General features: G+C 44.2%; 1 protein-coding gene across 1 annotated transcript; it reads right to left on the bottom strand.

Moving 5' to 3' along the window:
- Positions 1-26,994, bottom strand: map3k2 (mitogen-activated protein kinase kinase kinase 2; the record flags this gene model as incomplete). The annotated part of the gene is made up of 17 exons (XM_080834037.1): positions 26,726-26,994; positions 24,994-25,062; positions 19,767-19,879; positions 19,556-19,596; positions 19,312-19,411; positions 18,209-18,322; positions 16,565-16,628; positions 15,751-15,875; positions 14,933-15,012; positions 14,388-14,455; positions 11,144-11,236; positions 10,688-10,936; positions 10,388-10,536; positions 9,578-9,709; positions 1,747-1,876; positions 1,175-1,352; positions 1-220 (listed from the first exon to the last, which is right to left on the bottom strand). Exons 2-17 carry the CDS (start codon positions 24,998-25,000, stop codon positions 1-3), a joined length of 1,863 nt encoding a protein of 620 aa, XP_080690163.1. The 5' UTR covers positions 25,001-25,062; positions 26,726-26,994.
- Positions 26,995-27,338: the final 344 nt, after the last annotated feature.

Genomic DNA, 27,338 nt, shown 5'->3' on the forward strand with positions numbered 1-27,338 from the left:
CTAGTGGACAAAGATGTGCCTCAAGAGGTCCTCGGCTGCCGGTCTCAGCTTGGTCTCCACAAAGATGCGCTTCAGGAAGTCTCTGCCGTGGTCCGACACGTGTGCCGGCAGCGCGGGATTGGTCGGCTGCGTGGCGATCTTGAAGATGGCCGCCATCGCCTCAAACTCCGCCCACGGCGGCCGCTCCGTCAGCATCTCCACCACCGTGCAGCCCACGCTCCTGTTGGCATGACAACAGCACAGAGGTCAGAGGTAAAAGATGACAAGGGCGACCCTAACCCTATCCCACCGTGCAGCCCACGCTCCTGTTGGCATGACAACAGCACAGAGGTCAGTGAGCAGCCCACGCTCCTGTTGGCATGACAACAGCAGTGAGCAGCCCACACTCCTGTTGGCATGACAACAGCACAGAGGTCAGAGAGGTCGAGGATGAGAAGGGCGAGTAAAGTTATGACACGACTGATAAAGAGCGGGAACAGACAGCTTCACATCACCACCACCACCACCACAGCATGATCAGTCTTAACTAACTCTGATCGATTAACAACACAGATATTTCCTTCATACATGCAGGGCCTCCACCCATGGAAGAGCAAAAGTAAGGATTCATGGATTTAGATTGGCTTAATTGTTGATTTAACTATAATATAGTCAAATATAATTAGTACACTCTTCCATGGAGTCAAAAAAAAAAAGAATTGCACGACTTTTCCGGGATTGACTGTGGGAAATCGTGAAATGTTCTGAGATCTTAAAAACCTGTGATGTCGTTTGGAAATGTTATTGTCCGCCTCACCAGATGTGTGTGTGTGTGTCTCACCAGATGTGTGTGTGTGTCTCACCAGATGTGTGTGTGTGTGTGTGTGTGTCTCACCAGATGTGTGTGTGTGTGTGTGTGTGTGTCTCACCAGATGTGTGTGTGTGTGTGTGTCTCACCAGATGTGTGTGTGTGTGTGTGTGTGTGTCTCACCAGATGTGTGTGTGTGTGTGTGTGTGTGTGTCTCACCAGATGTGTTTGTGTGTGTGTGTCTCACCAGATGTGTGTGTGTATGTGTGTCTGTGTCATACCAGATGTGTGTGTGTGTGTGTCTCACCAGATGTGTGTGTGTGTGTGTCTCACCAGATGTGTGTGTGTGTGTGTGTGTGTGTGTGTGTGTGTGTGTGTGTGTCTCACCAGATGTCAGCCTTCCGTCCGTATCCCTCCCCGCTGATCACCTCCGGGCTCATCCAGTACGGCGTTCCCGTCACGGATTTGATGCCCGTCCCAGAGAGGCAGATGGTCTGCAGACGTCGACTCGCTCCGAAGTCCCCCAGCTTTACGTTTCCAGCAGAGTCCCGCAGGATATTGGCACCTGATAGTGTATGCGAGAGAGAGAGAGAGACAGAGAGGGAGGGAGAGACAGACAGGGAGGGAGAGACAGACAGACAGACAGACAGACAGACAGACAGACAGACAGACAGACAGAGACAGACAGAGACAGACAGAGAGAGAGATCAGTACGGCTGTGCTAAAACAAGCATACACGCACACTAACAGTACTCTGCATGTCAGCACAATGTTCTTGGCCACCCAACGCAGCAAGTAGCAGCAGTAGTAGTAGCAGTAGTAGTAGCAGTAGTAGCAGCAGTAGCAGTAGTAGCAGAAGCAGTACTTGTAATAGTAGTGGTAGTGGACGGAGTTGTAGTAAAAGTAGCAGCAGTACTAGTAATAGTAGCAGCAGTAGTAATAGTAGCCGTAGCGGTCACCTTTGATGTCTCTGTGGACGATCATGTTGCTGTGCAGGTAGGAGACCCCCTCCAGGATCTGGCGAGTGTATTTGCGGGTCACGTTCTCCGTCAGGGCACCGTACGACTTCAACTGGTCTTTGATGGAGCCCTGACAACAAGAGTGTGCCATTTCAATCCTCAATCCTTACACAAGAAAATAGTGTGTGTGTGTGTGTGTGTGTGTGTGTTCTCACCCCTTGCATGTACTCCATAAAGATGGACAGCGTCCTTTCGTGTGTGTGTGTTTGTTCTCACCCTTGGCATGTACTCCATGAAGATGGACAGCGTCCTCTCGTGTTTGTGTGTGAGTGTGTGTGTGTGTTGTGATGTACAAGCACACTTATATATTATTTCTTTTTTTTTTTTTTTTTTTTTTGCTTGCTAGAATTCTTTATTTATGCTTAAAGTTAACTAGAATTGTCACTACCGAAACAGTCACTACCGAAACATATGGTAGTGACCAGATGATTTCGGCAGTGACAAAATGAAATGGTAAGTAGTTCAATTCCCACAATTTTTAAATAAATGTGTTGTGTGGACTAAAGGGCGGCCCAGAGCACCTTTTGGAAGATTCATCCATCCAACAGTGCAGTCACTACCGAAACAGATAAATTGAACTTGAAAATGTGGTAAAAATTTCATTTTTAAGGATTTCATTGTGAAAACAGAAATATTTGTAAAAATACTCTTCAGAGAAGGGAAGGAAACACAATCTAAACAGGTCAATAATAATACTTTTTTACTATAGTAAATGTGATGTTTCGGTAGTGACAATTTTTGGAAGAGGAAAAACATTCCAACACATTCTGAAAATACAATATAAAAATTGACTGTTCTTTTTTTTTTTTTTTTTTTTTTTTTTTCAGGATTTACATTTACTTCATACTAACATGTTGTCCAACCGTAACCATTTTTTAGTGTGACCCTGAATCCCAATAGCACCACATTTAAAGTGTGACATTAAACACATGACAGACAGACAGGTGACAGACGAACAAACGGAGAGACACATAACCAGGCAGGTTGGCAGGGAGCAAGGTGGGGCAAAGACAGAACAGACAAGACAGGACAGGACTGGACAGCTAAACACATGGGATGCATTAGTTATTGAAAATAATGGTATATTGGGAGGTTACGGAAGAATGTTGAGAATGTTATTTGTAACTTGGGTGTTGGTGCGCTTGAATGTTGCTAGTGAGTGCCTATGTGTATAATGGTAATGCAGGAGGGTGGGAGGGGGGGGGGGGGAGTTATAAAACATTAAAAAGTGGTGTCTGTTGATATATGTGGCTTATGGTTAGGTTTTGGTGATGTTTCCGTTTAATTTAGAAATGATAGAAATGGTGACCAGGTATTTTCAAAGGCTGGCATTTGCCTCCCTCTATGTGCGTTGTGTTTTTCTATTGCAATGTATTGTGTGATTAGATTTTTCCAGTGGTTGATGTGGCAAGATTTCTTTGACTTCCAGTTTTGGAGGACTACTTTCTTAGCGACAGTTAAAGAGATGAGCAAGGGGTTCTTGAATTTTTGCGGGATGTGGACTATGGAGATGTCACCAAGGAGACAGAGTGTTGGGGTTGATGGGATTCTGAAGTTCAGGATGGTAGAGAGTGCTTCAGTGACCGTGATCCAAAAAGAGTAGACTGGTTGACAGAGCCACATGGCGTGTAGATAATCGTCTGTGCTACCCAAAGTGCATTGGGAACAAATACCTGTGTTGGTTAAGCCCATTTTGAACATTTTACTTTGGGTGATGTGAGATCTATGAATGACTTTGTATTGTATAAGCTGTAGGTTTGTGTCAGTGGTCATGGAAAATGTGTTTTTGCAGATTTGTTCCCAATAATCGGGGTTGGGAGTGAAGGCCAAGTCATTTTCCCACTTGGTCGTTGGGAGTGTTATTGTTGTTTTTAGGTTTGCTATTATTGTATATAGTTGGGAGGTTAATTTTTTGAAGTTATTAATTTTCATGAGATTTTCTATCAGTTCAGAAGGTTGTAATGTGTTGTTGGTTAGTCTAGTTTTATCTTTAATTTTATGCTTAAGCTGTTGATATTGAAGAAACTGTTCTCTCCCAACCCCATATTTCTGGGTCAGTGTGTTGAATGACATTAATTGGTGGTTCTCAAACAGGTGGGGAAGATGTGTGATTCCTTTTTGTGCCCACGTGGGAAAGTGAAACGGTTTGTTCTGTAATGTGAAAGCTGGGTTGTGCCAGAGAGGGGTGTACTTGTTTAGTGCCAGTGATGATTTTGTGATTTGGTTCGTTTTCCACCAGGCTGTCAGAGTTGAGTTGATGGTAATGAGCTGGCAGAAGTTGGATTTTTTTATTGATTGTGAGAGGAAGGGAAGGTCTGCAATTGGGATATTTGTACATTGGTTTTGTTCCAGTTCCAGCCATGGGTAGTTGTGCTTTTGTATATTCATCCATTTGACTAAGTATTGTAATTGATTTGCTAGGAAGTATTGATGAAAGTTTGGTGCCTCGAGTCCACCATGTGATTTTTTGTTTTGTAGTGTTGCGAGCGATATTCTGGGGTTTTTATATTTCCAATAAAATTGTGTTGTTAGTGAGTTGAGAGTTTTGAACCAATTGTCTGTAGGAGTGGTGGGAATCATAGAGAAGAGGTAGTTAATCTGAGGAAGGATTTTCATTTTGACTGCAGCTATTCTTCCAATGAGTGTGAGTGGATGTTTAGACCAGCGTTTATAATCGTCTTCGATTTTTTTGAGGAGGGGAGTATAGTTGAGGGTAAAAAGCTCTGACAGCCTGGGGGAAATATGAATCCCTAGGTACTTGATATTGCCAGTATGAAAGTGGAGGGAAGTGTCCTGAACTCCAGAATCCCATGCATCATCTGAGAGGGGTAGTAAGATTGATTTACTCCAGTTGATATTATAATGTGAGACATGAGAGAATTTATTGATGAAATTGAAGATTTCTTGAAGTGATACCTGTGGGTTCTGTATATAGAGTAGTAAATCGTCTGCATATAAACTGATTTTGTGTTGTATGTTTGCTACCTGAATTCCTTTGATTATGCTGTTTTGTCGTATTGCTGCTGCGAGAGGTTCGATGAAAATGGCAAAGAGAGAAGGCGAGAGGGGGCATCCCTGTCTGGTGCCCTGGTGCAGTGTGAAACTCTGTGAAGTGATTCCATTAGTGGTAATTGTGGCCCTGGGTGATGTGTACAGTGTTTTAATCCAGTGGATGAACGACTCTCCAAAGCCAAACCTGTGGAGAGTAGTGAATAAAAATGCCCAGTTTACCTTATCAAAAGCTTTTTCCGCATCAAGTGAAATGATAATGGTTTTCTGTTGTGTTTCTTGTGATATATTGAGAAGGTTAAACAGTCTGCGGACATTGTCTGTGGCGTTTCTGTTTTTTATGAAGCCTGTCTGATCTGGATGAATGAGTATGGGAGTAACTGTTTCTATTCTGGTGGCTAGTGCTTTGGTGACAATTTTCAAGTCAGTGTTCAGTAGTGAGAGAGGTCGGTAGCTAGTGGGATGAGATGGATCTTTGTTTGGTTTTAACAGTAATGTCATGGCTGCAGTGTTCATGTGTGTGGGTATGGTGGAGGAAGTTTTTATTTCTAAAATTACTCTGTTGAATAGTGGTGATAGTATGTCCCAAAAGTGTCTGTAGAATTCTGCTGGTAGTCCGGATGGTCCGGGACATTTGTTGCTAGGGATTGTATTGAGGGCTTTGGTAAGTTCGTTAAGGCTGAGAGGTGCGTCTAGAATGTTGGATTGTTCTGTAGTTAGTTTTGGTAGTGTCACATTGTTTAAGAAGGTATCTATCTCTGGTTGTGTGGGTTGGTGAGTGGGAGAATAGAGGTTAGTGTAGAAATTCCGAAATATGTTGTTTATATCCTTTGGGTCTTGCTTAATGTTTCCTGTGGGGTCCAAAATGGCTGGGATGATTGATTTCTCTTTCTTGTGTTGGAGTAGGTTTGCTAAGTATTTACTGCTAACTTTATTGCTGTATTGAAAACCATTATAATTCAACTGTTGAATTTGGAATTGTGTTTTTTTCTGTAGGATATCGTCAAGTTGTGTTGTGAGTTCTTTTAATTCCTTTTGTTTTGGTTCACTGGGGTGGTGGGATATTTCATTTGTTAAGTGTTTGATGTTTTGTTCTAATGTGTTTTCCAATTGCTGTTGCTGTTTTTTTTTGTATGAAGAGTATGAAATGATTTTCCCTCTGATTACAGCCTTCCCAGTTTCCCATAGCAATGAAGGTGAGGTGTCTGGAGAGTCGTTCATCTCCAGAAAGAATGCCCACTCTCGCCTTAAAAGGGTTGTAAAATTTGGGTCATCTAACAGTGAGGTATTGAAGCGCCATGTGGTTGAAGTTTTAGGATATGTCTGAGTGTTAATAGACAGGGAGACGGGGGCATGGTCGCTGATTACTATTGAGTGGATTTTGTTTTCTGCTATTTTGGGTATTAGTGAATTACTGATGAGAAATAGATCGATTCTAGATGAACATTGATGAGCTTTTGAAAAATATGAATATTCTCTTAGAGAAGGGTTACTCATTCTCCAACTGTCACCAAGGCCATAGTCCTCCATATATTGTTTGATTGTGTCAGTGGAATGCCAGTTTCTTGAGTTGCCAGAGGTGCTTGAACGATCAATTGTGGGATTAATGACAGTATTGAAGTCTCCTGCTATGATGAGGTTGTTTGAATTTAATAATACTGAAAAAATGTTGTGGAAGAAAGATGGATCATCATTGTTTGGGCCATAAATGTTTGCTAGTGTAAATGTTATATGATTGAAAATTGCGTTTATAATGATGAATCTTCCACCTGGGTCTGTGATAGCTTGATTTAGTGAGAACTGGATATCTTTATTTATTAGAATTGAGACTCCTCTTTGTTTGCTGTTATATGTTGAAGAGTATATTTTGTCGAATTGTCTGAATTTAAGATGCTGTATTTCTGTGTCTGTTAGATGTGTTTCTTGTAGGAAGCAAATGTCAGCCTTTAATTTGATCAGGTGATTAATTACTTTAAGTCTTTTGGATTGGTTACGGAAGCCACGTATATTCCATGATATCAATTTAAGTGGTTGCATAGGTGAATGACAGGTATGTCTGAGTTGTGGGCTGATATGTATATCTGGGAATGACTTGGTAAAAAGAGGATGAGAAAGTGGGAGAGGAGAGAGGGATAGAGGGGCTCAATTGAGGGGATTTGGTGTGTGTGTTTTTGCTCATCAATGTTGAGTGGATGTGTGTCATATCTTGCGCAACATGTTTCCCATTGTTTGTGCTTGAGGTCAAGCTGACAGTTAATAGTGGTGCTGAAAATGAATATAGACCTAACAGCGAGATACTGAACAAGGGGATTTTACACATAATGACAAAGACAGATAAAAAGACAAGACATAAACAAGCAATATTTAAAGAATGGTACATTATAAGACACTGATAACAGAGAGAGAGAGAGAGAGAGAGAGAGAGAGAGAGAGAGAGAGAGAAGTTGAGTGAGAAAAGGAGGAGAAAAGAAGAAAAGAGAAAGAAACGAGAGTGAAGAGAATGAACTCAGTAGAGTGAGGGGCTAGCTAGTTATTTGAGCTTAGAGGTGTAGGTTAATCCAAGATAGCCTATTTGCGTCAGAAAAGCCAAGGGGTTATTTCTTGGCTTCGGAATAATTGTCCATTTATATATAGTTTGTCGACTGCTATTACTGCACGTATGTTCTTTTTCCGATGGTCCTTTAATATGGGGTAGAGAGCTTTCCTTCGTTGATTTATTTCCGGTGGGTATTGGTCGTTTATTCCAAAGTGAGTGTCCTTGAGAAGTCTTCCTTTGCTTTTGAGGAGTTCTTTGTGCTGGTAGTGTTCGAATTTAACAATGATAGGCCTGATTTTATCCGTCTGCGGTTTGCCAAGACGGTGAACTCGGTGGAATGTGATGTTGCTTGCGACGTCGGTAGATAGTTTGAGTTGGGTTCTTATGAATTTTTGAACATGTAATTCTGGATTGTCGGGTGTTGTTTCTGGAATTCCTGAAATGATGAGGTTGTCACGCATCGAGCGGGTTTGGATGTCAAGAATGGTTTCTTTCATCTGTTTATTTTCGACCGTGACGTTTTGCATTTGCTGGGTGAGTGTTGCTACGGAGGTTTTGAGATCCTGATTGGAGTGTTGTAGTGTTTCGATTTGGTTGTGGGCGAATTCAAGGCTTTTGCGCATGTCGTTTAAATCACTGTGAATAGTGGCCAAAATGTCCAGCTTTTTATTGATGCTTGCAAGTACACTAACCTCAACCTCGGTTGTTTGTAGATCATCCGTGCTCGTTGCCGAGTCTCGCTTTCTCCTCTTGGAGTCGGGTTTGTTTATGTCTGGCGGATCCATGGTTGAATTAGGTTGGTGAAAGTGGTGGTCAATGAAAGCCTCCAAGTCCGTTAAATTCTCCAGAATGTAGTCCGATTGTTGCTCGTATAGAGTATATGGCAGTCAGTGTAATGTTGATTTGGTTGGTCCGGGAAAAAGGTTTTAAATCCTGTTGCGTTTTTCAGCAGCAGTGCGCTGTCATGTTCGGTCTTACCTCGAGCGCTCAAATCTCCCGCTACTCACGCCGTCATTTCCGTCACCACCCTACGCACCCTACGAAATTATTTCTACTTTGTATATTTATTTTCACATGATTATATTTGTTATGTTGTCAAGTAATCGCTGGTGTGAGTTGAAACACTGTGTAAGGAAAACGTTTAGTTTGACGCGTGAAGAGGCGTCATGCCAGGTCAACCGAGTTCATAGGTTGGGAGATGCATGGCCCGAACTCGGAAGGGGATTTAAACCTGTCCGGAAGTATCATGCAGGAGATGAGGCCTTGGAGACGTGTTTTGGAAGATGGAGACGGTCGGCGTTTTTTCACCTGTTTAAGAGAGCTTGTGACGGAGACGTTGCAGCATTGTGGGCCACAGGCTTTTGAAACACACTGAGCCTGCGGCATTTATATGCCAACGGTTTTCCTTCAACCCAGACGGACCGGCGGAAGTTTTGTTCAACCATACAGACCGTAAGCCCAATTCTCCTCAACCGGCCTTATTCTTTGAATGGACAGAATATTCGCAGCGGAGGAAAAATGCTTTCACACTGGACAATGGCACATTTGGTGGTCTGTATGTTGTGATTGGTGCAAGAAAATATGTCAACGAACTTTTGTGTTTGTTTTGAAAATAGAAACTATTGAAATGACGTATTGAGTTCGAGACTTTGTTTGACGGCAAATCACATGATGAACACAATACATAAAAGTGTGTTCTCACCCCTGCCATGTACTCCATGAAGATAGACAGCGTCCTATCGTGTGTGTGTGTGTGTGTGTGTGTGTGTGTGTGTTCTCACCCCTGGCATGTACTCCATGAAGATGGACAGCGTCCTCTCGTGTGTGTGTGGGTGTGTGGGTGTGTGTGTGTGTGTGGGTGTGTGTGTGTGTGTGTGTGTGTGTGTGTGTGCTCACCCCTGGCATGTACTCCATGAAGATGGACAGTGTCCTTTCGTGTGTGTGTGTGTGTGTGTGTGTGTGTGTGTGCTCACCCCTGGCATGTACTCCATGAAGATGGACAGTGTCCTCTCGTGTGTGTGTGTGTGTGTGTGTGTGTGTGTGTGTGTGTGTGTGTGTGTGTGTGTGGTGCTCACCCCTGGCATGTACTCCATGAAGATGGACAGTGTCCTTTCGTGTGTGTGTGTGTGTGTGTGTGTGTGTGTGTGTTCTCATCCCTGGCATGTACTCCATGAAGATGGACAGTGTTCTCTCGTGTGTGTGTGTGTGTGTGTGTGTGTGTCTCACCCCTGGCATGTACTCCATGAAGATAGAGAGCGTTCTCTCGTGTGTGTCCCGTAGGCAGCCGTAGTACTGGACGATTCTCTCATGGAACAGATTCTTCAGGAGCTGGATTTCCCACTCCAGAGCACTCACCTCCTGAACACACACACACACACACACACACGTTTTGAATAAGACACGTACAAAAGCAAACACACTAGGGCTCATATAATCGTGTTGAAACGATTTATTTGGCCTTTTCGTTGTACAGTAGGCCTGGAGATTTTCTGAAAAGAGACGGGAGGGGGCGGGACATGCCAGTGAGCCGCCAATCAGCAGGATCCACCGTTGACCGCCAATTGACAGACTTTCATGCAAAGACGACAGCACAGGCTCTAGCTAATCAGATCACGTTTATGGTCACGTCTCAAGAGTGGGAAGCTCAAAAAATAAAAAAATGGCGGACCAAACGCCGTAGATGGTCGTATTTGTACCTAAAAGTTGTTTGTTTGACTGTTTTGCTTATATTTTTATAAAGTTACCGAGAAAGACACTCAACAATGTAAAAACCCCATTATTGTAACTGAAAAATATGTCAGAGGATTTGTGAGGTGGTTGAGCTTTGAATGGGGATCCGTCAACCTTGACGGATCAACGCATTCCAACGCATATATTGTGTAGACAACAAATACATTTTTTAAGGGGAAAGTTCTAAGTAAATAAATGCATAATGTTTTCAGTTTACAGATGTGTGTATACACACACACACACACACTCATACACACAGATGTGCATACATACACTAACTCACTCACGCTCACACACACTCCTCACCTTGCTGGTCTCCGGGCTGTCAGGGTCGAACTGCACCTGTTTGACGGCGAGTTCTCGCCCAGTGTCTGCGTCGTAGCAGAGGAAGACTCGGCCGAACGCACCCTGACCCAGGAGCTTCCCCAGACGCCAGTTAGTGGGGGCACGAGGGGCTACACACACGCAGAGAGAGATGGAGTTAACACACACACACACACACACACACACACACACACACACACACACACACACACTGTACTGTTGTCTAACACTTCCTCCTCCCTATGCTTCCTCTCCCGATAGGCTGGCACTCCTGTCACTCACAGCGGCTGGGCGGGCTGATGTCCATAACGGAGAGGGTGGGGGCGGGGTTGGAGGCGGAGTTGGGGGCGGGACTGGTCTCGATGTCGGAGCCTCGGCGGCGGCGGAATCCTCCAGGCTCCTCCCCCTCCGGGCTGAAGATGCTGCTGCCGCTGCTGGTGCTGGGAGACTGCTGATCCACCGGGCTGAAACTCACCGGGGACCGCACACCCTGACCCTGAGTCCGACGCGCACGAGGGAACGTCTTACGCCCTGAGGGATGGAGGGGGAGCGAGAGAGAGAGAGAGAGAGAGGGAGATAGAGAGAGGAATAAGATAAATACAGCACAAAAAATAAGTACATACATATTAGCAGTTCATGAAATATGGGGGGGGTGTACGTGTGCGTATGTGGTGTGTGTGTGTGAGTGTGCGAGTCTGAGTCTGAGTGTGTGTGTGTGTGTGTGTGTGTGGTCCTCACCATCACTGTAGTCCTGGAGACCAAAGGGGATGTGGTATCGCCGTGGATACGTGCCACCCTTCCCAGATTTCTCAAACACAGGGATGTCATACTCTAGGAAAAGAAGGAAGAGAAATGTGTAATGTCATAAACTGTGTGCAACACGCCACACACACACACGCCACAAATGCACACACACACACACACACGCACACACACACAGGCACTCTTAACTCTTCTGCAGAGCACAGGCCTTAGTGCCGTACGTGAAGAGACCACAAACTGCACTCCGCAGTCAGACACACGTTTGTAGAGGAACAGAACCAATTGGCCTGATATTGAAGTGTTTCAAATACTGATTTTGGCTAAGGCCAAAAAGAGCACTTGTTCTGTTTTTTTTACCATCACTGAACAGTGAAATGGATGCTTATAATGAGCACTGTTGGCTGCTTGTTATTACACACACACACACACACACACACACACACACACACACACACACACACACACACACACACACACCTCATCCAGATCTGGAAAAATAAGGCATAAAAACCTCCTCTTCTGCCCATTGCTTTGGCATCCCAGCGGCACCATGGGTTAGGGTCCAGTCTGTCTCCTTCACTAATAAAGGACACTGAGAAACCAGTCTGACTCCTTCACTAATTATGGACACTGAGAAACCAGTCTGACTCCTTCACCAATAATGGACACCAAAAATAATACGGTATGCGTTAGGGTCCTAAGTGTAATGTGTAGTGTCCTGGGTAAGGGGTCCTTAAGACCTGGTAATATGAAAAATAATAATCATATGGTAATATCCTGGGTAAGGGTCCTTAAGACCTGGTAATAATAATAATAATAATAATAATAATAATAATAATAATAATAATATGGTAATATCCTGGGTTAGGGCCCTTAAGACCTGGTAATATGAATAATAATAATAAGAATAATAATATGGTAGTATCCTGGGTTAGGGCCCTTAAGACCTGGTAATAATAATAATAATCATCATAATAATAATATGGTAATATCCTGGGCTAGGGTCCTTAAGACCTGGTAATATGAATAATAATAATAATTATAATATGGTAATATCCCGGGTTAGGGTCCTTAAGACCTGGTCATATGAATAATAATAATTATAATAATATGTTAATATCCCGGGTTAGGGTCCTTAAGACCTAGGCCCTGTTCGGCGTACAACTGAAGCTAAGATAATTAATTTAGCTCGCGACTGGAGATTAACTAGCTCGCTAATTGAGAACAGGCCAAGCCCGTCTGGTGACGGGCGCTAATTTATTTTAACCTCTCGTTAATTTATCCCAGGCTAAAATCATCAGCTAAATTGCGCGTGCACGTCCTGCTTCAAAAGGCAGGATAGGTCGATCACCAAAACCATGATTTTCTTTTCCCAAACAAAAGTCTAAACTCAAAGAAAAAGACTCATTTTTTTCTCCGCTAAGGCAGGATATGACCATGAACGCGTTATGAAGAATTCAAGACCATAATCATTTCAAAATTCAACACTGCCTTGTCTGTGACCGCAATATAAGAAACCGTCTTTAGACTGACTAAGTTGTGATATCTTTTCCAATATCTAATATGTGACTCTGGTGCAATGGGTAGAACTCATAGTTTGCATGCTACAGATCGCTAGTTCGAACCCCTCCGCTTCCCTGGAATTCGTAGTTTTACATCTCCTTGTAAATAGCTTTGAATAAACCGTCTGCGAAATGACTAAATGTAAATGTATTAATAAGAAATTCGATAAATTGAACCATGAAAATATATTGTGTGCATTTCTCTCTTCTTATCATGCATCCAACTTTCTACAAAAAATATATGCTGAAGTAGACTGAGGTAGACTTTATTAACTAGGCTACTGCACAAAAACTAGACACGTTTGCAAAACTATACGTTTGCAAGGATGTAAGTTGCATTTGTTGATAACGTATGGTTAATAACATTGTGATTGTGGGACAAGATCTTAAACAACTTTCGCCAATACCTCCGTAATGGAGATGGGTTATATGCTCAAATTTCCTGGGATCAAAGAAAACGTTAGTAGGCTATTCATGTGCAAATCAAGTCTCAGGCTGCGAATGAAAGTTATTTCGGGTTTATCAACTGTAGGCTACCAATGTCATATAATTATGAGTGCATCGCCGATATTACAAAAAGTGAAGACATGCAATGATCTACGGTGTATGCAATAAATGACTCGAAAAGGTCTTCTAAATTAATTATTCCTTGTCGGGTGGATCGGTAGCACTCATACAAGAACTCATCATGATGGAAAAATGGATCTTCTTGGCGATCGCAAAGAACTTTTCCTACACTAATCAAACTTTATGACTCCTTGTCAATGGGATCCCTCCTTTTGGCGTGGGTGTGGCAAGTTTAGCCAGCTAAACTTTGGTTAGCCTGCCCTGGAGCAGGCTAGTGCTAAGCGATTGGTTACCATGGTTATTAGCTTCGCCGAACTGGCTAAAGCGGTGTTGTCTTTTTTGAGCCTGGAATTTAGCTCGCTAAACCGCTTAGCAAGCGTCGCCGAACAGTACTCTGGTAATAATAATAATAATAATAATAATAATAATAATATCCTGGGTTAGGGTCCTTAAGACCTGGTAATATGAATAATAATAATAACAATAATATGGATATATCCTGGGTTAGGGTCCTTAACGGCACCCAGTGCAACTTTCGAGGCTTAAAAATAAACATTCAATTTCTAGTCTTTTTTACACTTAGTAAGTTTCAATAACTCCATACCATTACATATCGACATTCAAGGAGCAAAGATGAGACGTCGTTGTGTGATGAGAACTGATAGAAAATCGATAACAACAACAATCGCCGCCATTTTCTTTATTTATTGGTGCCCACAATAAATAAAGCAGGATTCCAGTCAATGGAAAAATGGCCTCTCCCCACCGGCGATTGTTGTTGTTTACGGTTTTCTATCAGTTCTCACCACACAACGACGTCTCATCTTTGCTCCTTGAATGTCGATATGTAATGGTATGGAGTTATTGAAACTTACTACGTGTAAAAAAGACTAGAAATTGAATGTTTATTTTTCATTGAATGTTTATATAAAGTTGCACTGGGTGCCTTTAAGACCTGGTAATAATAATGGTAATAATAATAATAATAATAATAATAATAATAATAATATGGTAATATCCCCGGCTAGGGTTAGGGTCTGGCAAAATGGTGCCCTAAAGAGGGCAGGTGAAGCTTCCTGACGGCTGTTTACCTGGGAAGTCCTGGTGGTTGTCAGGGTAACTCTGGGCGCGGGGCATCCGAGACTTGGGGTAGCTGTCACTGCATGTCAGAGAGAGAGGAGGTCAGAGGTCAGAGGTCAAGCAGACAGTAGCCATGCCAACGGGCAAACACTCCGAGCACTACAGCAGGGCTGGACTCACCTGTCTAGAAGACTGTCTAAGGAACACTACAGCAGGGCTGGACTCACCTGTCTAGAGGACTGTCTAAGGAGCACTACAGCAGGGATGGACTCACCTGTCTAGAGGACTGTCTAAGGAGCACTACAGCAGGGCTGGACTCACCTGTCTAGAGGACTGTCTAAAGAGCACTACAGCAGGGATGGACTCACCTGTCTAGAGGACTGTCTAAGGAGCACTACAGCAGGGATGGACTCACCTGTCAAGAGGACTGTCTAAGGAGCACTACAGCAGGGCTGGACTCACCTGTCTAGAGGACTGTCTAAAGAGCACTACAGCAGGGCTGGACTCACCTGTCTAGAGGACTGTCTAAGGAGCACTACAGCAGGGCTGCACTCACCTGTCGAGAGGACTGTCTAAGGAGGGGCAACTCCCCGAGGCAGAGTTCTCAGGACTACTCATCGACAACGGGTCCAGCATCTGAGGGAGAGAGAGAGAGAGAGAGAAGGATTGGGTGAGAGAAACAGAGAGGAAGAGAGAGAGAGAGGGAGAGAGAGAGAGTGAGGGGGGAGAGAAACAGAGAGGGAGAGGGGCTATATGAAGATGCAGTGGGGCTTATCACATGGAGTGTGAGTGTGTGTGTGTAGCACACCTGGTCCATGCTCTCAGGGATGAAGTGTGTGTGAGTGAGTGTGTGTGTGTGTGTGTGTGTGTGTGTGTATGGTAGCACACCTGGTCCATGCTCTCAGGGATGAACTCTCCCTCACTGTTGATTCTGGTGAAGGAGCCGTTACGAGTGTGTATGTATGTGTGTGTGTGTGTGTGTGTGAGTGTGTGTGTGTGTGTGTAGGGTAGCACACCTGGTCCATGCTCTCAGGGATGAACTCTCCCTCACTGTTGATGCTGGTGAAGGAGCCGTTACGAGCGTGTGTGTGTGTGTGTGTGTGTGTGTGTGTGTGTGTGTGTGTGTGTGTGTAGGGTAGCACACCTGGTCCATGCTCTCAGGGATGAACTCTCCCTCACTGTTGATGCTGGTGAAGGAGCCGTTATGAGTGTGTGTGTGTGTGTGTGTGTGTGTGTGTGTGTAGGGTAGCACACCTGGTCCATGCTCTCAGGGATGAACTCTCCCTCACTGTTGATGCTGGTGAAGGAGCCGTTACGAGTGAGTGTGTGTGTGTGTGTGTGTGTGTGTGTGTGTGTGTGTGTAGGGTAGCACACCTGGTCCATGCTCTCAGGGATGAACTCTCCCTCACTGTTGATGCTGGTGAAGGAGCCGTTACGAGCCACCTGCTGTAGAGCGTCGGGGATGTAGCCGGGGGGAGGGGAGCTACGGTCTGTGGAGCCTAGAGACAGACAGACAGACAGACAGAGGAGGAGGAGGAGGGATACAGGAAGAGAAGAGATGAAGAGAGAGTGGGAGGAGGAGGAGGAGTAGGGATACAGGAAGAGAAGAGAGGGAGTGGGAGGAGTAGGGATACAGGAAGACAGAGGAGGAGGAGGAGGGGGAGGAGGAGTAGGGATAAAGGAAGACAGAGGAGGAGGAGGAGTAGGGATACAGGAAGAGAAGAGAGGCAGAGAGAGTGGGAGGAGGATGAGGAGGGATAGCGATACAGGAAGAGAAGAGAGGAAGAGAGAGTGGGAGGAGGATGAGGAGGGGTAGGGATACAGGAAGAGAAGAGAGGAAGAGAGTGGGCGGAGGACGAGGGGGGAGGAGGAGTAGGGATACAGGAAGAGAAGAGAGGAAGAGAGGGTGGGAGGGGGAGGAGGGGGAGGAGGAGGAGGGATACAGGAAGAGAAGAGAGGAAGAGAGAGTGGGCGGAGGAGGAGGGGAGAGGAGGGATACAGGAGGATGAAAGGAGATAAATCAATGATCATCAATATAAAAGAAAAACAGGAGAAGGAAAAAACTGAAAAAAGCAGAGATATACTGCCATGCTAACAGAACTAGGCTCTCGTGAGATATGTGTGTGCGTGTGCGTGTGCGTGTGCGTGTGCGTGTGCGTGTGCGTGTGCGTGTGTCTCCAGCATGTACCTCTAAAGTCTGTGTTGTCGAGGCTCTCGTGAGATGGCAACAGATCCATACTGGAAACAGAGTTCTGGTAGAGGGACAGAAAAATTCAATTAAATTCAATTTTTTTTTATATAGCGCCATAACAATACAATTGTCTCAAGGCGCTTTACAGAGCCCAGTGCCTGAAAAAATGATCAATACTCAGCTCAATATCAACGCAGGTAAGAAAGTAGTTGAAGCTAGAAGCTGAAGCTAATAGTGAATGTGAGGAGTTTATCAGGAGATGATTAATGGTATGTGTAGCTGGGTTTGAGCTTAGCACATTTCATTTCATCACATCACACCACATCACATCACTGCTGCAAAATAATCAAACCACTGATTCTCTAAGCCATCTCTAAGAATGCAGTCACACTTTTCATCGCTGCATAAAGCAACACATCTCTACTATTGGCAACATCATGTGCAACACGAGGCTCAGGATAACATGTCTCTTCCACTTTATGGAACTGGAAATATTGCTTTTCTGTTGTTGTAAGACATTAACTACTTATTTTGTATCTGCAACTGAAAATTCCCCCATAGCAATAAAACTGGGCCACAGATAGCGTATCTTGAATCGTGAAGGAGAGCTATAACAGATCCCAGGTACACCATACAGCACATATTGCAGCTGTCTGCAGCTAGTTGGTCCTTACTATACTTATGACTAAAACTCCCCATGCACCAAGCCAGCCATCATAACTCATCACAACTTAATCATCACTACACATAAAAAATTCCCCCATATCAAAAAAACTGGGCTACAGTGTATGTTGTATCGTGAAGGAGGGCCTTTACGGATCCCGGGTGCAGCCTGTGGTGCGTACTGCAGCTGTCTCCAGCTAGTTAGACACTGTTTAGTACCATGCCACCCTGACTATGCTTATGACTAAAACTCCCCATGCACCAAGCCAGCCAACATAACTAAACATAACTCATCACAACTTAACACATACAAAATCGTCCAAATTAACAAAACCGGGCTACAGACAGCGTATGTTGTATCGTGAAGGACGTCCTTTGATATGTTTGATATATATGTTAATGCCTTTTTTAAGTTGTTTAGCCACTATCACTCTGTTATGTTTGATATACATGTTAATGCCTTTTTAAAGTTGTTTAGCCATTAACACTCTGGTAGGGGGACTGCCAATGGAAACTAGCCTTTTGGCTACAATTGGGTACATTTACATTTATTAATGTACACTGTCCCTCTTCAACAAATAAACTGAACTGAACTCATTTTGGATGTGTACTCTGTCTGTCTCACTGAAACCTGAACAAATGACATGTGAACCCCCTTCCCCTCTTCCTGCGAAAAATCCTTTGTATCTTGGCATCACCCCCCCCCCCCCCCCCCCCCCCCCCATAGGTGAACGCCTCTCCCCACTGTCTCCCCCTTCCTCTCACCTAAAGGGTGTGGTCTTCCCCTTCCCTATTGTATTCTACCTGATTGAAATGTATAAATGCCAACACATTCTGCTATCAGCTAGGCCTTTCTCTGAGCAGCAGCTGAGAGGGGGTCTCCACGCTGAAATAAACTACAGAAACCTGACTTCAACTCTCCGGTCTCTTCTTCAACTTAAGCGTAATAATGAATATTCTATCAGAGTGACCTCTGACCTGTGTGGAGGACTGAAGCACCAGCAGGATCTTGAGGCTCTTCATGTGGACGCTCCGATCCAGCAGCTCCACAGCCTTATCCAGGTCATCCTGAGTGGTCAACGGGATCACCAGCTGGAGGAGAGAGAGAGAAAGAGAGATAGAGAGAGAGAGAGAGAGAGAGAGAGAGAGAGTTAGTGTTAGACCTTATCCAGGGGGGGGGGGGGGGGGGGGGAGTGGATAGATGGAGAGAGAGATGGAGAAAGGAACTCGGAGGATGAGGGAGGGAGAGATGGGATAAAGAGGGATAAAGAGAAGAGATGTGGGAGGTAAAGAGAGGAAAGTCATGGAGATAGAGGGGGGGGGGGGGGAGAGGTGATGGGGGGGGAGAGAAAAGGTAATGAGAAAAAGAGGAAAAGGGAGAGCAAGATAAGGAAATTAGCAGGCGGAAAAAGGCAAGTGAGAATCTTGTCCTTGATGTAAAAGGTGTGTGTGTGGATGGTGCGTTACCTCGTTGTTGGTGTAGTGCAGGTGTGTGTGAGGATGGTGTGTTACCTCGCTGTTGGTGTAGTGCAGGTGTGTGTGTGTGTGTGTGAGGATGGTGTGTTACCTCGTTGTTGGTGTAGTGCAGGTGTGTGTGTGTGTGTGAGGATGGTGTGTTACCTCGTTGTTGGTGTAGTGCAGGTGTGTGTGTGTATGTGTGTGTGTGTGTGTGTGTGTGTGTGTGAGGATGGTGCGTTACCTCGTTGTTGGTGTAGTGCAGGTGTGTGTGTGGATGGTGTGTAACCTCGTTGTTGGTGTAGTGCAGGTGTGTGTGTGTGTGTGTGTGTGTGTGTGTGTGTGTGTGTGGGTGTGTGGGTGTGTGGGTGTGTGAGGATGGTGTGTTACCTCGTTGTTGGTGTAGTGCAGGTGTGTGTGTGTGTGTGAGGATGGTGTGTTACCTCGTTGTTGGTGTAGTGCAGGTGTGTGTGTGTGTGTGTGTGTGTGTGTGTGTGTGGGTGGGTGTGTGGGTGTGTGTGAGGATGGTGTGCTACCTCGTTGTTGGTGTAGTGCAGGTGTGTGTGAGGATGGTGCGTTACCTCGTTGTTGGTGTAGTGCAGGTGTGTGTGAGGATGGTGCGTTACCTCGTTGTTGGTGTAGTGCAGGTCCATCGGCTGACCAAAGGCCACTTTGGCCTTGTTGCTTAAGTCATCAAGACTGAGAGGTCGAGGAAACTGCAGGATCCTGAAGGTGAGGAACACAAAGACCAGTGATGAAGAGATGACACTGACTAGAATAGGGTTCATTAGGGGTCATAGGGGTCATTAGGGTTCATAGGGGTCATGGGGTCATTAGGGTTCATGGGGTCATTGGGGTTCATAGCCTCACCTCTTCTCGCCTCTGTACTCAAACTTCACCCGAACATCATTCTGCACAAACACAAGAAAACACGTTATGTACTGACTTCTGTTAAGAGTTTTGTGTGTGTGTGTGAGAGTGTGTGTGTGTGTGTGTTTGTGTAAAAACAATTGTGTGAGTGTGTGTGTGTGTGTGTGTGTGTGTGAATACAATTTTGTGAGTGTGTGTGTGTCCAACACACCTGGTTCTTGGGCGATGAGGTCTTGGGCTTGGCCAGGTCTGAGAGCATGGCGGCGGGCTTGCTGGAGCGGTGAAGCTCAGCCAGGTCCTGCATGATCGACTCAAGGGCTGCGTCTGTGGAGGACAGCCAGAGAGCACAGGGTCAGGCCAGGGTTACACACACACACACACACACACAAACACACACAGCCAGAGAGCACAGGGTCAGGCCAGGGTTACACACACACACACACACACACACACACAGCCAGAGAGCACAGGGTCAGGCCAGGATTAGACTCAGACTCAGGACACAGACACCGACACACACACAGCCAGAGAGCCAAGGGTCAGGTCAGCCTGCTGTGCTTACACACACACACACACACACACACACACACACACACACACACACACACACACACACACACACACACACACACACACACACACACACACACACACACACACACACACACACACACACACACACACACACACACACACACACACACACAGACGTACGCACGCACGCACGTGATCAACAGATCAGTCCATTTCCCTCGTAGCAGGGCCTCTTCCTCTTACTGGTCTGAAGTGTGAACCGGTCACGTTACAGCCTTACTGGTCTGCAGTGGTAACTGGTCACGTTACCGCCTTACTGGTCTGCAGTGTTAACTGGTCACGTTATGGCCTTACTGGTCTGCAGTGTGAACTGGTCACGTTACCGCCTTACTGGTCTGCAGTGTTAACTGGTCACGTTACCGCCTTACTGGTCTGCAGTGTGAACTGGTCACTTTAACCGCCTTACTGGTCTGCAGTGTGAACTGGTCACGTTACAGCCTTACTGGTCTGCAGTGTGAACTGGTCACGTTACCGCCTTACTGGTCTGCAGTTTTGGTCTGCAGTGTGAACTAGGGGTGGGAATCTCTTGGCACCTCACAATTCCGATTTGATTCCGATTCAAAGGTCAACGATTCGATTCTAAACCGATTATCGAGTCTAAACCGATAATCGATTATAAACCAGGGGCCGTATTCACAAAGCTTTTTATCTTACCACTAAGAGTGCTCCTAACTCGCGCTAAAACATTTTACGTAGGAGTAATTTCTTAAAAGTGATTCACAACACCTCTGAGACCTACTCATACTAAGGATAATACAAACTCCTAAGCTTAAGATAAAAGCACCGTTGCTATGGATGACGTCGATTCTCATGCACGAGTTTAGAAGGGGTGAGGACGGTGATTGGTTGTTGACAGGCTCTCTCATTAAAAACTCATTCGTGACGTCCCTCTAACAATCCCACTATATCAACTGAAAATAAGAGAATAAGCTAGGCTTCAAATTAAGTCATATTAAATAGTTATGGACAGTGCAGTTAGCAGAATGCACACGCATGATGATAAGTTTGTGCATCCAACGGGAATGACACTTTGCACGTTAAGAGAAAAAGAAAGCGATCAATATAAAATATGGCAATTGCATGTAATCAAGGCAGTAATAATTAAAGCACCCAGCAAACTGTTAGGCTATTATATTTCCAGCCCTTGACCACTTCAAATATCAGCACATACGGCCCTTCAAGCGAAACGAACGTGAAACATAGCCTAAGCGAAAGCCTACTGGTCCCAGGACCAATAGCCACTGTCACCCCAGCGGCATCCAGCTGGTAAGTTCTCAAAAACCTGCTGCAGACCGCTCTCCGTTGAAATGCACGAGTCATCGGTACATCCAGGCCACGGTGGGCGAAAACGTCCTCATCTTTTGATGGGGCAATTATTGTAATGTGTGTCCCGTCACTGGACATTCCTGCGATCGCCATGGAATTTACTTTGATCTTGTGTAATTGGCGATTGTCCAAAGGCAACTGGATAAACTGTTGGATGATGTGGGGTCTACAGTGCGTTGATAGTTTGATGAATTAAACGTCTGACTGATGATTCCCAGTGTCGTCATTTGCGTTTTCCGCGAAGCCAAATAGGCTATCTTTATGTTTCCAAACATTTCACTTCGGGATAGGCTACATCGTTGTTTAAAGGCGTCATTGCATCCCGCGCCCAATATTAATACCTTCACAGTTTAAGCAATGTCTTTTATCAACTCCAAGTCGGCTGCAGCCATCTTAAGATTTTTTGTGAATAAGTCTTAGTGACTTAGGAGTCCTCATGAGGAGTTTTAAGCTGTCTTAGACTTAGGTGCTACTTTTAGGGATAAAATACTTTGTGAATTGCTCTTAGTAAAAAAAAATAGGAGTCCCTAATTTAAGACTGACACGCCGATTATTTTTAGGAGTTTCTCCTAAATTCGCCACTTATGAGCTACTTTTAGCCCTAAGATTCTTTGTAATTATGGCCCCAGATCAGTTATCAATTATAAAGCGATAAAACGATTATTGATGCATTTCGATTTTTAAAACATTCCAGTTTGTTACTCAGAGTCTCTAATCACTTCCTACTTTGTGTTTGATAATTAAAGAAAATCAACAGATGCATTACCTTCTCTATTTTTTAATTAGACAATTTTGACTTTCTATGAACAATGCAATAATCGATGCAGCTTGCATTTCAACATAGAATGGATGTAAAAAAAAAAAAAAAAAAAAACATTTGATGAAAAAAAAAAATTATTCGATTTAATCGATTATGAACTTTTCTGAATCGAGACAGAATCATTTTAGAGAGAATCGCGAAAAATCGAAGAATCAATTTTTTCCCCCACCCCAGTGTGAACTGGTCACGTTAGCGCCTTACTGGTCTGCTGTCACTGAACTGAACTATGAGAGGTTATTTACATGTTGTCACTTGAACACGGTCGCTGTACTGTACTATGCAGTCATACTCTCTCAGTGCTGCAGCTGCAGTCATACTCTCTCTCACTGATCTATCTCATATTTACCTGTAGAAAAAGAAACACACCCTGATGCAACTGCTAATGAGGATGCCATTAGAGTCTAGTGAGAAGGAGTGTGTATTTCATCCAATCACAAAGTGTGTTTCATATGTCAAATAAAATCAATGAGGCAGTCAAACAGCCCTGATGTAAGCAATTAATGACGCAGTGCAGGAACTCTATAAAGGACCTGTGGCTGCCCGACATGGGTCTAAAATGAATTACTGTAAACTGAAGTTAATTAATCATTTTACGATAACGTACATACATGCAATTTTTCATGAACTGGCAGGTCTGCCTTTACCTTGGCTTTAATTTCTATTTAAATAAAAGCTACCTAACTAAATTCTGTATTTGCATTACCTATCAAAAGCGTGCACTGCCCTGCAGACTCTCTGGATCAGTGTGTGAAGCAGAGGAATCAGCTAATCAACTACGGCCCCCTAACCCTAACCCTAACCAATCAGCTAAACAGCTAAACAACTATGGTCCTACTAACAATCCTACTGTGTTTTACATGACTATTGAGTTCACACTGACGTTACTGAAATTTGAAATGTCTGCATGACTATTGAGTTCACACTGACGTATCTGAAATGTTTGCATGACTATTGAATACACACTGACGTGACTGAAATGTCTGCATGACTATTGAGTTCACACTGACATATCTGAAATGTCTGCATGACTATTGAATTCACACTGACGTGACTGAAATGTCTGCATGACTATTGAATTCTCACTGATGTGACTGAAATGTCTGCATGACTATTGAATTTTCACTGCTTTACTGAAATGTCTGCAGGACTATTGAATTTTCACTGATGTGACTGAAATGTCTAGCCTGGTGACACCAGCCTACGTATTTCCGCCTGAATTGATTTCAAGCTCATACTCAGTCTGGCCCAGCCCCGTTGACAATCGTTTCCAGGCTTCAAAATCCAGTCGCACCAATCAGTGAACAGTTCAGAGCTGTGACGCAAAACTCGCCTTGGAGGAAGAGACACGAAAAGCTATCGGAAAAGTTGTCTCAACTCTCGAGAACATCAGAAAATTAAAAGGAGAACAAGAGTATTGTCTTGTAAGTTTTATGATTGGAAAGGACGTTGTAGCTCTTCTCCCAACTGGCTTTGGGAAGAGTTTAATCTATCGAATGCTTACCAAACGTTGCTGATTGGTTAAGGGAACTCCAATGATTTTAAACCTCAAGCTAAGCACCCGCCCATCTCGGAAACGAAAATGCATGGGGTTAGGCCAGACTGATTGACGGAAAGAAATGGAGTCACAGGCTGGTAATGGCCAGGCTATGAAATGTCTGCATGACTATTGAATTCTCACTGACGTGACTGAAATGTCTGCAGGACTATTGAATTTTCACTGACGTTACTGAAATGTCTGCAGGACTATTGAGTTCTCACTGACGTTACTGCAAGTCCATTTTTATTGCACAATAGGCCGGTTGTTTCAACTTCAGCATCACCTACAGGAGTACTTGACCTTGACCCTTCACTTCAGGGTCAATGGGGATCACACACACACACACACACACACACACACACACACACACACACACACACACACACACACACACACACACACACACACACACACACACACACACACACACTTCAGGGTCAGTGGGGACTGGGCATATTGACCTCGACCCTACACTTCAGGGTCAGCGGTGATTAGGCCAAGTCTTAACGACACAGACACACAGACACACACAGACACATACACACTCAGACACACAGACACACAGACACTCACACACTCACACACACACAGACACACAGACAGACACACACACTTCAGGGTCAGTGGGGACTGGGCATATTCTTAATCGATACAATGGGAAGCTTTTCCTCCAACCAGCAGTGTCATTATTACAAAGTATGGCACCAACACAGCACATGGTAAAATAACAAATCACTTAATCATATGTGGTAACTGTATTACACGCCCCTGTTCTTTGATCCACATACAGTACTGTGATCTCCAATGTGTGTGTGTGTGTGTGTGTGTGTGTGTGTGTGTGTGTGTGTGTGTGTGTGTTCTTTGATTCACATACAGTACTGTGATTTCCCTCTGCAGTTTGGACTTGTTGATATCAGAGCGCCAACAGAACATCAGCTCAATGTTGTCCCTTAAGCGAGACGCATGGGTTTGGAGGCAGGGCAGGCTGTGCCCATCTTCAACTCTCATATTATATGGCATATAACCACACAGACAGACAGACACATACACACACACTCACATACTCAGACAGACAGAAAGACAGACAGACAGACAGACAGACAGACAGACAGACAGACAGACATAGACACACAGACACACACACAAAGCTGTATAACATACCCATCATAACAGATCTTCGGTTCACCCAGGAGTCCAAGAGGATTCGCCCATAGAATGGGTTCCTTTCTCCTGTCAAACCAGAGGGGAAAAAATGGAATTAGTTCATTTATAGTGTTTCATACGGCACAAACAGCGATTTCATCTACCAACTACAGTATCTTCTGCCTTCATATGTCCTGCTCTCGTAGTAGCAGTCATATGCATAAATGTGAAATCAAATGATTAAATATAGGGACATACGATCCTAGTCATAGTTCTGGAGACAGGGGTATCATTAAAAGGGACCATAGATTACATAGATACCTAGCAGAAAAGCCTATGGCTTCATGGCCTTTCCCTTGTTGTGAAACCCCAAACCCCACAACATTTTCACCATAGCTTCACGCACTCTATGAAAGTAAACATTTGATTTCCTGTTGTCAACAACAGTTGACAGCTGTCAATGAACTGTGTTTCAGTATTTCGCAAATAACTTTGTAACATACTCTGTAAATGTTAGGCCAACAATTGAATTAGGTAGTATAGATTTGGAAACGACAAATACAAATCAGCTGTTATTATACGTTCTCGCAGTGGAGTATTTGTCGTGTTATACTTGAGTTGAGGGCCGCAAAAATACCACGGAAGGATGTCAAAATAATCCAAACAACACACGAATCGTAAAACTTATGTCTCTCTAAAGAGGCAATCTCACTTAACCGTCATGTAGTCATATATAGTAATAAAGATGGTAAAAGTCGTTCTGGAAGGGCAGAATACGTCTTTATCAGACACAAATATACAATATAATTCATGTGACCAGCTTTTCTGCAATTTACAAGCTAACTAACGCTAGCAGGTTCATTCTGATACTAGGCAACGTTAGCTAACTGTCAATCTAAGAACGCAGTTAACGTTACCCCACATGAACAAGTGTAGTGGACAGCTATTGCTTTTTGACAAGCTCTGTGTATAATGTCATTTAATTGAAATGTATATGTCAATTTTGTCTTAATACGTAGCTGCCTACAGGAACAGTTAGGACACAGCATCTTGTAGTTAGCGAGCGAGCTAGCGAGAAAAGCTAGGGAGCTAGCTAACGTCACTGTAGCATGATACCGATACCTGTGCAGTTAGCTGAAATGCCTGCTAGCTAGCCTAACTTCCTAAATTGACCAGAAACCGACCACCATTAGTCAGTGTATAAACTTACAACTCGCTTTTGAATACACTCACATTTCCACAACAACGATGCTAATGTCAAGTGACTGCCCAAAAGTATGTGCCGCCTTATATTAACTTGCTAGCGATACCGAGGTAAAGCTAGCTAGGTACCTCAGCTAGCTAGCTACCCATCCTATCATACCTAATTAAAACTCATCCATCCGCTTTAATTCAAGGTACCAACGAAATTATGGGTGGGTAGGAATATACCCCAACCCCCCTGTAAATATATAAAGAATCTTATGTTGTCTGAATATATTTTGCCCCCGGATAACTATTGACGTATGTTTCATTATAGTTACCATTAGCCTAATTAAGTTGACATTTGGCTAAACACGAATGGCTAGCTGGCTAGCAAATATCATTGGTTATCATGACGGAAGAATCCAGGCTTCGAGCTTATTTGGCTAGCTAACGTTAGCATGCGCGAACTAACTGAAAAACACACGCTGCAGCAAGGAAATGCATAATTGCATGTCTCTACTGACTGCACCAGCAGTAAAAGGTAAATGTAGTGAACTTGTCTCACCTGGGTGGGTTGATTCACTTCACTTCCTCATCCACAAGGCAAGGCCGCGAGGGCCCAGTGCCGTGTGACAGGCGCCGTCAGCGAGGATGCAGAAGTTGTTGAGTCCGCTTACAACTTTACTCTAGCCCAAGGCCCGAGTGCATAATTCGACACTTTCCGCACGCCATAGGCCAGGCAACAAACTATTTTCCTGGTAGATGCAGATGAGGCTGATAAAAGACAGAAAGTGTCCGGGACAAAACAAAAAGTATAAAATATTCCAACTGCAAAACTTAATCCACTCCAGTAGTCTGCTTTGTTTACATGCAGACGGCCCTTCCGACACTGCTCAACTACGTACCCACCCCCCGGAACGAGGCAAACATTGTTGGAAGAGTCCACAACTGCTGCACATTTTTTTATGAAAATCGGAGCGGTCGCCTAAGACGGGTCGAGGGAGGCACGGAACACGGAACCCCAATTTTTTGCTATTTCCTGCGCAGAAATTGCACTTAAGCATATTTAGTTTTATTTGTATCGGTGGGTTGTTCTAATAGGATGTGTGACATTGACAAGGACAATAACTTCTAACAGACCATCATTGACAGCAGCTTTGTCTTTTTAATACACATGT

The sequence above is a fragment of the Sprattus sprattus genome (assembly GCF_963457725.1).
Source record: "Sprattus sprattus genome assembly, chromosome: 3".
NCBI classification, from domain to species: Eukaryota; Metazoa; Chordata; class Actinopteri; order Clupeiformes; family Clupeidae; genus Sprattus; species Sprattus sprattus.